The sequence below is a fragment of the Manis pentadactyla genome, chromosome 8 (assembly GCF_030020395.1).
Source record: "Manis pentadactyla isolate mManPen7 chromosome 8, mManPen7.hap1, whole genome shotgun sequence".
NCBI lineage: Eukaryota > Metazoa > Chordata > Mammalia > Pholidota > Manidae > Manis > Manis pentadactyla.
This window is the reverse complement of record NC_080026.1, coordinates 9,001,427-9,016,263: the sequence shown is the minus strand read 5'-3', so window position 1 is coordinate 9,016,263 and position 14,837 is coordinate 9,001,427. Positions and strand designations below refer to the sequence as shown.

At 39.5% G+C, this 14,837-nt stretch overlaps 1 protein-coding gene across 9 annotated transcripts in view; it reads right to left on the bottom strand.

Annotated features, from left to right (window-relative positions):
* COBLL1 (cordon-bleu WH2 repeat protein like 1) overlaps window positions 1-13,994 on the bottom strand; it is a 156,805-nt gene extending 142,811 nt beyond the window's left edge. For 7 of the 9 annotated variants that reach the window (XM_057505478.1, XM_057505479.1, XM_057505480.1 and 4 more), the window contains exon 1: window positions 13,771-13,994. In XM_057505478.1, the coding sequence (XP_057361461.1) occupies window positions 13,771-13,790 (20 nt within the window). In that variant the 5' untranslated portion in view covers window positions 13,791-13,994. Of the gene's footprint in view, window positions 1-10,544; window positions 11,688-12,725; window positions 12,836-13,770 lie in introns of those variants that run through there. The other 2 variants (XM_036884013.2, XM_036884008.2) reach the window with 2 other exon arrangements.
* Between the last annotated feature and the right edge of the window lie 843 nt (window positions 13,995-14,837).

The window sequence follows — 14,837 nt, the reverse complement described above, 5'->3', positions numbered from 1 at the left end:
TGGAAATGTGAATGATTTTACAAATATTAATTCAACCTCTGAAGCAATTAAGGTCCATATTTTATTTTGCATACTGTCTTGTGAAATGCAATTATTAAAAAGTACATTTACCAAGAACAACTTAATGCTCAAGAAACTTTCCCAGTACAAGATCTGTACACAGGTATAATTCATTCTACCTGCAAATTTTCATTATGCTTACTAGGAAAAAGATTATAATTATTTTAGGAAATTTTGAATTATTAGTCTTTCCTCACTGACATCACAACTTACCTGCAAAAATATGGAAAATATTCCTATATTACAAAAAAAAGCAAATCCAGAAAAACATAAGACAATTAAATGCATTTTGTCTAACAAAGGCTTTTAGTCAAGGGTTTGCAGCATTAATTTTCAGGCTATGCCATCACGCTGCCATCAGAGCCTAATGAGTTACAGCTGTATGCAACCTGGGCTAAACGCTGCCACACACACCTCCACTGTACAAAATGATAGCCAGTGTCATCCTGCAGGATGGAGGAGTCAGGAATTATACAGTCGTCTTCCTCTTGTCAGTCACTAAAGTTAGCTTCTAGATTGCCACTTAATGTTACAGCATGCGAGGTTAAAGCCTCAATTTCTTGTTTACAGCCAGTAAAAGACCTTAATTTAACCTGTGTAAAAAAAAGTTCTCTTCGATACATGAGAGCCTGTGATTAGAAGTGTCTCACATCCCCACTCCCTCTTTCAAATAATAATGTTCTTGTGCATGACATTACAGTTGAAAATTTTCAGTCACTGCATATCAAAATCAAACAAATCAAACTCAACAAAATCAAAGAAAGGTATTAGAGTTACTCTCATTTCACACAGAAGAAAAGTGAAATATTCAAGTCCAAGGCAATTCCCACAAAGGGGAAATGAGGAAACAATCAGAACTGCAGTCACCTTGGTGGTGTATTCCTCATCTCAGAGGGGGCATTTTTCTCCTCTATAAGGGAATGCGATTTTCATTAAGACGTACCCATTCGGTATTCAGTTTTCCAAGAACAACTGCCTTGCAGCTGGCACGGGAACTGTCACAGTGGACTTGCGAAGAGAAGCAGCCCCATCTTCCATTTCTTGGGAGAGGAAATCGAGAACAGGGTGTGTTCCCGTACTCATTCAAAGCAGTGTAATAATGATGCCAGCTTTACAAAAGGCTGTATTCTAACAAAGTAGAGAGCAAATTTAAAAGGCAACAAACATAAATGGAACTCCTAATATTTGCTGGTGTTACTTCCATACTTTCATTCTGTATAATTACCTTCCTTCACCAGGGAGGTGAAAGAGAGTGCCTAAGGCAACGAGTGGCAGGCAGCATTCAGGGCTATGGCTATTCTGGCTTCTGGCGGTACCCAACCAACACTGCCCAATGCCCGGGGGCCAAGCATACTGCTCAGACTTAAATGGAGAGTATTAGGCTCACTTAAGGTGCTTTATAGAATGCTCTGTCACTTACCTGAACACTAAATGATCACTTTTTTTAAGGTTTATTTTATTCTAATGAATTCTGCCTTTGAATTTCATCTTATTTTGGAACAATGTAAAATTACTCTTAGAAAAACATTCAAAAAATAATGGACAAACTTATGTTCTACCTTATTTGCAGTTTTGTACACATTTTTTATTGGAACTCCCAAAAACACTGGGGAGAAAGATGCATAATGATTTTTCTTTCCTGGTGCCTGTTCAACAATTTAATTTCTTCCATTCATGATACCACTAAATCCTCAATCTCTTCTTTCATGAGCTGGAAGAAAATGCCCTTTATGACTGGGTCTTATTCTTTAGCCATTATTGTTCATATTAAAAAGGCTAACTTCTTCTACCAATAGAACTGAATCAAAATAGTAAGGTTGTTTAGACAATTGAGATTTCAGGGTGTTGGCAAAAATGAGAATTCTTATGCACTAATGAATCATACAGTTAATGTCTAATTGTTTCATTCTCAAAACCTATAACTTACTCTGTAATTCAGAGGTTACTCCATTATTATTGAAGTAAGATTAGGCTATAAATAATCATACAGCATGTGTGTCCTATTAAACAACCCTGCCCATGATAGGCAAACTTGGTTTTCTCGAAGTTCGAGATGAAAACATTACTCAGAATTTTCACTTACATTACTAATGAAATGCATAATTATTTTATAAACCCTGCTGCAAGGAATAATGCTAAGAGTCTCAAACTAGGAGTGGAATTTTACAAGAGTGCTGAAAGATTTACAACAGCCCTTTTAGGGGTGTAGCATTTGAAGGTGGCTTAACACAATCCATTAATTAACGGCTGCAAAAATGAATGTTAGATACTTTGTGTAACTGAGTTTATACCACTGCAGCAGACAAGTAATTTGCTGGTCTCCATTCCCAACACTGACCTGTTGCTCAAGTTCACAAAAAATCAAATATTATCTATTATATTTCTGGGTATATGCAGGAAATTAAATTAAGCCCAGCATTATACACAAAAGAAGCAGTCAAGAGTATGGCCTCTGAAATCTTCTGCATACGTGGATGTTTTATTGCCCTTGCCTAGCTTGGATTAACACATAGTCTACAGGCACACACTTGATAATCCACATTTGCTCTCTTACAACACTAAACTATGTTTTCTACCTTTATCTTGTATCTACCTACCACTTCAGCATTTTATTAAAAATAATAATAATAAAGAGAGAAATGTGGTATCCACATATAAATCAAGTATAAAAATCAAATGAGTATTCATATTTGAACTGAGTGTTTATAGTTCATAATGCATGAGCAAAACTGAAGGTTTCTGTGATGGCTGCCCGTGTACTGTTCACCATGTAAGAACTTATTCACTATGTAAGAATTTGTTCTCCATGTAAGAACTTGTTTGTTATGCCTCAGAAGATTGGAGACTGACGAAAATTAGGCTTGGGGTGGATTAATGATTGTGCATTGAGCATTGACTCCCCTATACAGAATTTCATTGTTGTTAACAACCATTTGATCAATAAATATGAGAGATGCCCTCACAAAAAAAAAAAAAAAAGTATACACTTCCAATGGTAAAATAATAAGTAACCAGGATGTAATGAATATAGTCAAGATATTGTTAACAGCTTGGTATGGTGATAGCTGGTACCTGGAATTGTCATGTATATAAATGTTGAATCACTATGTTGTACACCTGAAACTAATGTAATATAATACTGTGTGTCAACTACCCTTCAATAAAAAAATAATTATCTACAAAAAAAAAAAAAAAAAAAAAAAAGAGTATGGCCTCTGGTTTTTAAAAGTTCATAATCTAGAGGTTAAATTAATCTAATTTCATCAAATATAGCAGGATAAAATATGAGCACAATAGATTGTTAACTGCATAAAGAATGCTAAAATAACCACTTAATATCAGTAAAGAGGGGAGGGTGATTAGGAGGAGAAATAGTCTAAGTATCCCTTAATAGGGGCCTGGTTATATGATCATGCTTCACCCCTACAAGGACGTAATACACAGCTTGGGAAATACAAAAATGGAGCCCTTTACATAATGAAATGTAATAATTTCCAAGTTATACAGTAAGGAAAAAAGCAAGGTCAAAGCAGAACTGCAAATAAAACTGGGAGAAACTATATATAAATACTCCTTCACTCCTGAGTGTAAGAAGCACTAGCCAGTATGGTGGCCAACAGCCACCGAACGCTCTTCAGCACTGGAGATACGGCTGGCGTGATACAGAATTTAAATTTAAGTTTTATATAATTTAAATTTCAAATCTGACTCAGTGTAAAATACTCTGTTAAGGACAACATCCCCTTGTTTTGTAGAACTAGAATCATGTTAACCATTGCATCATGTAATACATCATTTAAATTGAATTTTTTTAATGTAGCACCTAGAAAATTTTAAGTTACATTTTTGAGTAGCATTACATTTCCATTGGACAGCACGGGCATAGAGTGTCCTATCACCTACTGCCAAGAACTGTAATGCTGATTGCCTCTGGGAATAAAACCTGGGTGACAGGAACCAAGAGATTTCTCACTGTTTCATCATTTCTCTTTTGAATTGTGTGCTGTTTGAATATATTGCCAATCAAAAAATAATGAATAAATGATGTGACCTATAAACTGTAGAGAATTCTCCTACTACCAGAGACCGTTCTGGTTTTCATTTTTTCATTCATTGAATATATTTTGGCTATTTTCTTGTTCCTTTCATCTATATCCCCAAACAAAAATTTAATTATCTCTACATTTCCATTTAGCACAGCATGCATCTACTTGGCTAACTGAAAAAGGAATAAGGCCAGGAAAATTCTCCCTTCACAACTCATGCAATTTAATTCTTCCATGAAGCAGTAGTGTAAAAACATAAGCAGACACAAAGGGCTTAAGGAAAGGAAGTAAATGAATAATATTCTATGCACAACTGAGGTACACTTAATGTATTTAAAAAGGAAAAGAAAAAGTGAATTGCTTATGTACCGAGTATTACCATTTCTCCCAAATTGTTTTATTTTATTTCAAAAATAAACTTTTCAAAATTTTTTTGCTCTCACATAGCCAATTTTCAAGCTTAAAATGCATATATCGATGAAAATGAAACAGTTAAATTTCAAGTGGTTGGTTCCTCAGGATTAAGAAAGAAAAAAGCCTCCTTTCTCAAATCCTAAGTACACTCCTTTTCTCATTCTCTTTCCACTTCCACAAGAATGTCTGACTTAGGGCTGTGCTGTATTAGTCTGAGGAAATGCTCCAAAGGCCACAGAGAAAATGTGTGCAAAACCATGCATGACAGCTGAGCCCCTTAGTGAGACAGGCTCCTCACCAGTCATGCAAATCACATGCCAGAAGGAACAGTCACCACAATAAACAGAAGCTTTGACTAGGTTTGATTCACAGAGGAAGGCATTCTAGATAGCCTCTAACTATTGAAACAAAATGACCAAGAGCAGGATTTTTAAAAAAGTTTCTTGATAGGAAATCTTATGGAATGCCCTGTGAAGACCAACAGGTGGCAAGAGATGAAATTAAATAGTCATCACTGTACTCCTCCCTGACTCCTGAACTGTGGACACCTTCAGCAAGGCACATTTCTTGGTGCCCCAAGGCTGTTCTTTAGTACCAAGGAGTATTAAGGACTTAATATTAAGGAAGGAATATTGAGGAATACTAGTATTAAGGAAGTATTAAGCTCAGGGTGCCTTTGTGTCAAACCATTCCAATTACCTGTGGGGTTCCAGAAATTTGGTCTCTACCTTGCCTAGGTTTCAGAGTGATGTAAGGAAACTGAATGCCCCAAATCCATAATATTCAAATATTCATTACTGCCAACTTGATGTGCTTAATATCTGTAAGAATACAAAAAAGGAATGGATTTGAGTTACCAAAAATTATAGCAAATATTCAACACCTTCAGATAATTTTACAAGTACCACTAATTAAATATTGCATGATCTGCCCCGTGTTCTAAATAACTATGACTCACAAAAAAACAGAAAATCCCAAAGTGTTGCACCCTAAATCTATGTGAAATCTTGAGTGAGAAGAAAACTCTGAAATGCCCCTAAGTAAGTGCAATGATGTTCTACATATACCACGAATTTAGTTGGAAACTTGTTCCTAGGCTTCACAAGGATACCAGCACAAACTTTGAGACTGAATTTTCTTAGCATCATTTAAGACTGAATTTCCTATGTATTTCTACAAATATTCAGGATCATAAACAGACAATATGAACTATTCTTGGACATTGCTGCTTTCAAACCAGACTGTACTTCAAAGTATTATACAGGAAACTAAAGTAAAATACAAACTAGAAAAGGTTCCAGATACAAAATTTGTCCCAATTAAAATGTGAGGGGGAAAAATCAGTATAGTTCTGCTTTCAGATTACTAGGTTAAATTTTTGTTTTCATTCAAATGAACTCACACCTAACTTTTCCAGAGGGGAAAGAAAAGTTTGTATGTAATAAATATCACAGTAAAACTTACCCTCTTTTAGAGAGGAGGAAAACTGAAAATAGAAAACTGGTAGCACAGGCTCAGAGCAGAGAATTTGAAAATTAGTTTCTTTTCACGAGCTAACATTCTCCTCTTCCACTTTCAGCTTTGCTCCCCTGAAGTACTCCTTTAACTTTTTGCTTTAAGTTAAAGCATCTGTATGCTCTCTGGAATGGGCATCTTATGTAGGAGCAAAAGGAAAGAAACTGCTCCTATAACCTGGTAGGTCACTTCGCTCAGGGATCTTCTTACCAATACCCAAATCATGAATACCTGAGAATGCTTCAGACCAGGAAATACAGATGTTCTCCTTTAAAACAGTGACCCTGTCTCTCTCCTAATTCTATTAAAGCAGTGATACCTATCAGGTATTTAAAAAACAAGAGAAAAACAGAGGATTGTCCCTCTCCCGGACACTTCCAACCTGTGTATAACTTGCATCCTCTTCAGCACAAAGTAGAAAATTATTTCATTGGCTCTTACAATCATCTTGACTACTCTGAGAAATGACAGCATACCTATCAGCCCTGGGAATGGCAGGGTCGTAGCCATGTTCAGATGTAACCACAATTTTCTGTTTTCCCAACACATCTGAAATGATACATACTGTAGCAGCCGTTAAAACTAGCTCCTGTCACCTCCACTCCCCTTGGGCTCATCTACTACTTCCCCACTTTCATTTCTCCAGGAATAATAGCATGTGTGCAGGTTGGCAATGAAAATCCTCAAGGACTGGTGATAAAGGTCCCACCTAGGTTTGAGCATCTTAATTCCACTTCTTTACAAATATATCTCGGCATAAGTACAGAAATTATAAAGTTGGCTACAAGGTGATATAGTATCTTTTATTTTAACAAATACGCTAGAATGAATACCTATTACTTGGTGGCCATCCTGTGACTTAATCATATTGAGAAACAATGCACTTTTTCCAATGATCCTACCATTTAAAAACTATATTCCGATGCTTTTGGCATTCAACCTTATTTAAAGTCAACCTACACACAAGAAAATCAGAATCATTATTTTATAGGCACATCCATGTTTTGGACCCCAACTATTGTAACTCAGATTCTTTTCAACCCCACTTCAGAGGCTTGCCTCTGAACCACTTGGGTTATTTTCAAAAATCAAATCCCTCAAAATATGGCATTTTCACTCTTTAATTCTGTCCAAAGTAATCTTCCACAAGTCTGGAGCAATTTCAAAGGAAAACCTCTGTCCTATTAACCCATGTATTTTTTTAAATAATTGTTTATATTATTTCTAAATCTCAGATTTCAATGGAGGGTTTCAATGGGGCTTCAAAAGTAACTAGAGGAAATTAAACTGAGGGACTCAGAGGAATTCCTCTCTCTGCACCCTAGCACCTCCATTTTTCACTGCCTCACACCCACAAACCTGAATTCTGAATGGAGCTGTGTCTTTCCCAAGAAGAGTAGGCAGTTAAGAAACTGACCCTATTCTGTACTATCTTGTTGCTTACTTCCTCCAAATTCCTGAAGGCCTGCCTCTGAGTAATAACCTAAAGCTATAAGGCATAGAAAGGCCCAGACATAATCAGGGTACTGCTCAACGCAGGGTACGACACAGACTCACAACACAAACACCAAATTAACTGCCTATGAAACCTGGAAATTCTGACCTTCATAAACATTTATAACTATTTAAAATGTATTAAAAGTTACAAATAGTACTAAGCTTTCAGCTTTCCATGACTTGAGCCTAACTTTTTCTCCTGCTTTTGCATTCCTTGCTGTCTTAATACTGAGATGACCATCCAATTAAAGTACTTTGTCAAATTACTCCCCAATTCCAACGCTTAATTTTTTTAATGTCTAAAGTCAATAAGTAGTTTTAACTTAAATTTCTAAACAGCATTAAGAATTTAAAGTACATTTTTTAAAAAAAGCTCACTGTAGCATTTTTCTAAAGACTAATCAGTCTTCAAAAGCCTTTTCCAAGGGATTCATTCCTCAGATATGAAGCTTTTAAGCAAAACTGAAGACATTTGGCCTTTTATAAATAGTCATGGGAAACTTCTTTCTCCCATACTTTTAGTTTGTTTTTACTATTACAGATGGGGGAAAAATTTAGCAGTCATGAAAAAAAAGTCTTATAACAACTATCATACTAATGTTAGAACACTGAAAGCTTAAGAATACGAAATATGTTTTACACAACAGAAACACTTGCTGGAAATTATAAGGACAGTTTGACTTCACTAATAAAGCAGGTATAGACTCAAAAAACTAGACAGGAACTCCTTCCAACTTCGGTCCAGCTCCTCCTATGCACATTTCTTTTTCTTGACCATATATCAGTGAAATAAATGTGAAAGGGTCTTCAGCACAGACATTTAGAACTTCTCTTTAAAATATATTCTAATAAATAAGTGCTAAAATTCTACAATGCTTGCCAAGGGACCAAGTCTTCACTGGAAAACTTGTTGAAAACAAAGAAAAATTACTAATCAACATTCTGCAAAATCTCTTACTACATGTGCTGCTTTATGCAAACAAAATTGACTCCTTTTCTTTCCAACTTACATTTAAGTTCAATACTTAGAAGTCCCCCCAGTAAATAAATATGAATTAAATAATTACAACTGCATTTATCAATTTTGTTAAGTTAGGCAGGATGGGGGTGGGAGGGGAGGGTGGTGGTGTTCAGCAAACTTTTTCTCTATATGGGCACAGGGCAAATATTTGTAGCTTTGCAGGCTGTATGATCTCTTTCTGGACTATTCAACTAAAATGTGAAAGTAGCTATAGACAGTATGCAAGTGGGTGGGCATGCCTGTATGCCAGTAAAACTCTTCATGAAAACAGTCATAGGACAGAGATTAATATCCAGAATACATCCAGAACTCCTTAAACTCAACCAAAAAAGTAAAGCCAAATAGGCAAAGAACTTTAATAGACATTTCTCAAAAGAAGATATACAAATGGCCACTAAGCACATGAAATGATGCTCAATTATCACTAATCAAGGAATATACAAATCAAAACTACAATGAGATACTGCCTCAGACTCTTTAACATGGCTACTACACACACACACACACACAAAAAAAAGAAACAAAATAACAGGTTGGCAAGGATGTGGAGAAATCAGAACCTTGTGCACTGTTGTAAAAATGGTACAGCCACTATGGAGAAGAGTATGGAGGTCCTCAAAAAGCTAAAAATAGGTTTACCATATGATTTAGCAATTACACTTCAAAACAACTGAAAGCAAGGTCTCACAAAGGTATTTGTACATTTTTGTTCCCAGCAGCATTATTCACAATAGCTAAAATATGGAGCAACTGAAGCATCCATCAACAGATAGATAAGCAAAATGTGAAATATTATTTCGGCCTTAACAAGGAACGAACTTCTGATACACAGTACAACATGGATGAGCCTTGAGGACATGCTAAGTGAATAAACCTGCCACAAAAAAGACAAAGACTGTTCAATTCCACTTACATAAGGGGCCTAAAGTGGTCAAAATCAGAGACAAAGCAGAACGGTGGTTGCCAGGCACTAGGGGGGAGGAGAATGGGGAGCTATGTCTAATGCGTACAAGTTTCAGTTCTGCAAGCTGAAGAGTTCTGGAGGTGGACGGTGATGATGGCGGCACAGTATGAATGTACTTAATACCACTAAACAGCACACTTTACAATATTTTAGATAAATTTTGTTATGTGCGTTTTACCACACATACACATACAAATTGAAGAAAAGTTAAAAAAAAAAAAAAAACAGGTGAAGGGCCCATTTTTTGACCTTCTGGATTAGGTTCCTGGGCCACAGTCTCCTGATCAGTGAGTTATTACATATTAAGTTCTAAACATAAACATGATGTTTAAAATCTAGCATCAAAGTATCATTCTACACTAATATCATGTTCCTTTATTTTTTCCTGCCATAGTTACAGATAATTTCTTTAATAAATTTCTTAAGATCAAGAGCCAATCTCCCAGTACCCAGAAAAATGTTTTATATAAGGTAAGGGCCCCCAAGTTTTGACTAATTAAATCAAAGCAATTGTCTCAGTAATGTGAAGCTGGCATTTATTATTGCATAAATACAACTGGCATTTCAATAATAAAGTAAGGTCGTAATGTTATTCAGTATCTTCTAACACATTCGGAGGAAATTAGATTTTGAGCACAAAATATAGCATTATCTTAATAAACAATTTCATTTTTCTTATTTGGTAATCAAAAATCCTACTTTTGAAATTACACTGTAAATTTAATAGATGTCTAATAGCAAAAGTAAGTACAGGTTGTCATATGACAAAAGAAGGCTGTCAATTTACTATGAGTTAAATGATCCCAAACATAAGAAAATCTTAAATATGGTTTTGAAGACATAAACCAAGTGCTTAAGTTCCTTTTAAATGCTAAGCATGAGGGTTTTTTCATATACATTAGAATTTGCATTTCTTTAAATATAATACAAACATGATTTTAAAGAGAATCAAGACAGTGCATTTTACTGCCACTTTAAATAAAAATATACTTTAGTCATTCAGTGTAATACATGGTAGGAAACATACCAGATGAGAACAGGCCTAGTGATAAAGAGCATTGATCCAGGGTTCAGATCTTGTTTCTATCACTCTTGCATCCCTTAGAGTTGTGTGGCTTTGAGTATGTTAAGCTCTCTGAGTCTTAGTTTTCAGAACTGTAAAATGGATAAAGTTACACTTCCTCAAGAAGGAGTAGCAAAAAAATTTTTAATAATAATACTTAAAAAGCTCCTAAATGGAATCTTTAGCAAGGCAAGATAAAGCTGAAAGTTAGGACCTTGAGTTTCCTAAAAATGAACCGCAGTCTCCATTCCGTTTATGGAGTTCATCTCCATCTCAGCTGCTGGTATCTACTTAATCAATGGTCCTCAGATCTGGTTGCATATTAGAATCACCTAAGCAGGAATTTAAAACTCCCCACGTCCTTGTCCCAGGCCTACTAAAACCCACGTTAGGGGTGTGAGAGCGTGGGCCTTAGTTTTAAAGATCTCCAGGTAATTCTCATGTTGATACCTCAGCGAAGGCATTTAACTTCTAAGGAGTCAATAAATGTTGGCTAACAAGAATTCAATTAATACAATCAGTAAAACTAGAACCAATAATGCATCCAAATAAAAGCTTAATAAAAAGCTTCTAAATCCTTCCCTTTCACTACTCCTTCAATTAACTCTGTAGCACCAGAACTGCAACATTACGAAGCAGGCTTTTCTCCTTGTCCATTCCTGAAAACTTCTTTCACAATCAAAACAGCAAGGTCTCCCAAAGCAAGGTCAACTACACTTTGACATTCAAATTTCAGAGAGTTAGAAGAAGAAGAAAAAAGCTTATCTCTCTGGCAAGTAAAAAACACAAGCACTAGTAGTTCTAAAGATAAGGACCGAGCTCTTTGACATTCAAATGTCTCATATCTGGTCAGAAAAAGATTAAAAGCAATTAATGCAATAAACTAGGCAACTGAAGTCCTAGGTTTTCCTCCAGGTTTTGTCACTAATTTGCTCTAGGACTTCAGTGAAGTCACTCTGTGTCTTTCCGTTTTACATTCCTATTTGTAATACGTGGAGTGGCACTAGATTTCTTTAAAATGACCTGTTGAAAAGTTACGGAGGGGTTCTTTAGAGCAGTAATATCCAAGGATAAGGACTAAAGCGGCCTCAGAAGCTACTAATGAGTCATAATTTAGTTTTTTAGTAAGAAATTTACATCCCAAACCTAACAATCCATTGTAACATTGATAGAGTTTGCTCCCTGCCATCTCCCAAATACCTTCATGTAGGGTTTTTTCTCCCACAGTTGAAACCTTTTTAATGTTCTGAAGTTTTGAGAAAAAGAACAAAAGCAATATTGACTATTCAACAAATATGAAATAGGGATTTGGAATATGCCAAGGAACAATATAGACAAATGAAAGTATATTTATGTTTATACTTTTAAATATTGGTTACTTCCCTGAATATGACAATGCAAGATAAAGTGATACAGTGAGCATGTTATATTAGATACAATACTGAAGCATTTTTCCACATGTCCCTCCTTAAATTTGGAGACAGGAGGGCAAAAATCCTTAAAAGTATTTTCCTTCGCATTTGAGAAATTAGATAAAGCAGTTTTCTATACCCTTTTGAAGCAAAGAGCTTAGTTTAACCTTTACTCAGAACTAAAGTCTTACTATAGTCATGCTTATCACTAGAGAGCTATTTCCATTCCTTCATCCCAGAGCCATCTGATCTCACCTATTTTACTCAAAAGCATTATTTGATTTCTTAGCCTCTATAAGTGTATTTTGTGTATGTGCATATCCTAGTTGTTCTTTTTTTTTAATAGTACCTTAACCTAATCCATTTTCAAATTCACCAATTTAATACTATCTTATTCTTTTATACTATACCTGAATGAACCTTCAGTATTCCAGAAAGCTGTGTCCTCTTCAATTTACATAACACTGCAGCTCTATTTAGAGGTCCATGGTTTTATGACTCTTTCTATCAATGTGTTTCTTTACCCATACATTCTACTGTGAGAATATATGGAAGAATATATGATAGTCTCTGAACAATGAAAACACTGAGGAAAGAATGGGAACGGCAGTCAACAGTAATACTGCTATTTGCAGAGGGCAGAAGATAACTAATTGGACCCAAATGAAAGAATTCACACACTACATGTTTCCTCCACGTAAGCATTATACTAAATAATTTTTACATTACTCACGCTGCTTTGAGTTTTCCATGTTTCCTCTGACAACTGCCAATGTTCGCGTGGTCTCTGATGAATAAACATGTTGTGACTCGCTTCTAAGGAAACGCCTGTCATGTTCCAGGGGAAAATGACTTCCCTACATCAGGAAAACTATACAACTCTCATTCATTAGTTCAAAGTCGAGTCTTTCTTAACTTTTCTAGAACTTTCGTATTCTCTTAGTGGCCCTGCTGCGTCCGGATTTACTATCCGAAAAGAAACTGAGCCGGGGGAACACTTGTGAGAAAAAGTTGTGCTACATGAAAGCGGTTTCCCACTTGGCAAGTTCGGCGAGCACCCACGTGAAGCCTTCACCGTTTACCAAGACGAAGGTTATTTTCCGGTTCTCCCAACTCTCGCTGAACTACCTGTTCTCATTACTGTTTACCCAAAGGCTTAGCAAGGTGCTTATTAGCATATCTGGCAGGAAGACCGGCTTCGCTGAATATTAACTTGCCACGCACGTGACACCCCGTTCCCCTCCGATCGCTCCCCAGACACGTGAGGCTAGGAAGCATATCGCCGTTTGCAGTCCGACTTTGCGCCGGGCTTCGGCCGCGGCAATTGGCCGCAAGCACACACACCCCCTCGGCGGCGCGCCCCGCCCGGTCCCGGCCCCGGCCCGCGGCTGACAGCCGGCTCGCCCCGCAGCTGCCCCCCGCCCCGCGGTCACCTTGCCGCCGCTCACCTGCCCGGCCCGCGGCCCGGGGGCCTTGCCCCGACTCCCCTTTCCCCAGGAGCTCGCTCCCAGGTGCCGCCCCCCGCCCTCCCAGAGCCTCCACAAGGGGCCCTTTGTTACGGCCTCGGCTCCCGGACTCCTCACCCACTTCCCGGAGTCCAGCGGCCCTTCGGCAACTCGGAGCAGCCCCAGGAGGACAGCAAATAATTGTTAAAAAGCCTACCCGAGCCCCCCACCCCGGGGCCTCCGCCGAGGCCGCGAGGAAGCCGCCGCCTCGGCCGCGGGTCGGGCCGCCGGCGGGGCGGCGAGGGGCCAGCCCGGGGACGGCGCGCGGCTTACCCTCCGGCGGCGGCGTCCATCGCCCTGCGGGGCGCGGCGCGGCTGCGGCGGGAGAGGCCGGCGCTCCGGGCGCGACGCCCCCCGCGTGCGAGTCCACCTGCGGGCCCGCCCAGCCCGCGGCCGCCGCTGCAGCGCTGCCGGGAGCGGCGGCGGGAGGAGGCGGCGCCGCAGCCCCCGCCCCGTGGGCCTTCCCGGGAGCCGGGTGGCGCCCGGCGGGGGGCGGGGAGCGGGGCCGGCCGAGTGCGCACCAACCCCACGCCCCGGGAGAACTTCTCGTGGAGCAAGTCGGGAGGGCTGACTCCCCTTCCCACCGGGGGCTCCTACGTCCTCTCCGGGGACCGCAGCCTGTCCCAGGCTCAGCCCGCCGCCCGGCCCCTCACCCTGCCCCATTCCCGGCCCCGAGCCTGGAGCTCGCCGCCACCTCCGCCAGGCAGCCGCCCAGAAGTGGTGACGAGGCCCCGCGGCAGCGGAGCGGGAAAGGCAGCGAGCCGGAGAGAGAAACGGGGCGGGGGTGGGAGCGCCCCGACCTGGAATTCCCTTCCCACGGGGCTTCGGGGCTTTGGGGTCCGCTGGGGGAGGCCCAGCAGAGAGAGAGCTTCCCTGCGGGGTGTCCCCATTGCCCCCGCTACGGCATCGCTTCGGGAAGCCCGGCGGGTCCCGGCTGCGCAGGTGGGGAAGAAGTGGGGGGTACCTGCCCTGCGAAGAGAAATTCGCCCAACGGGCCTCCCTGGGGTCTGGCCTTCCACACTCAAGGTGGCTTTTTTTTCTCAACTTGACCTCTAAGATTGCTGTTCTGTTAAAAGCCAACCTGTGACACCGTGATCTCTCCAATGGGTGGCAGGTTTAAGCTTGCCCTGGCTTCAGAGGTATAGTTCTTTTTTAAGCCTGTAACATCTGTGACATGAGGACTGGACGATGTTATGTCTGAGGACAGTCTGTAATTAAGAATCGAATGATAGATCTTACTCATTTCTTGGAAGTTGAGCAGGAATAAAGGAATCACACAGGCACAGCTGAGTGCTTGTTTGTACATTTTAGTTCCCGCGCGGGTCCTCTACAGATTATTC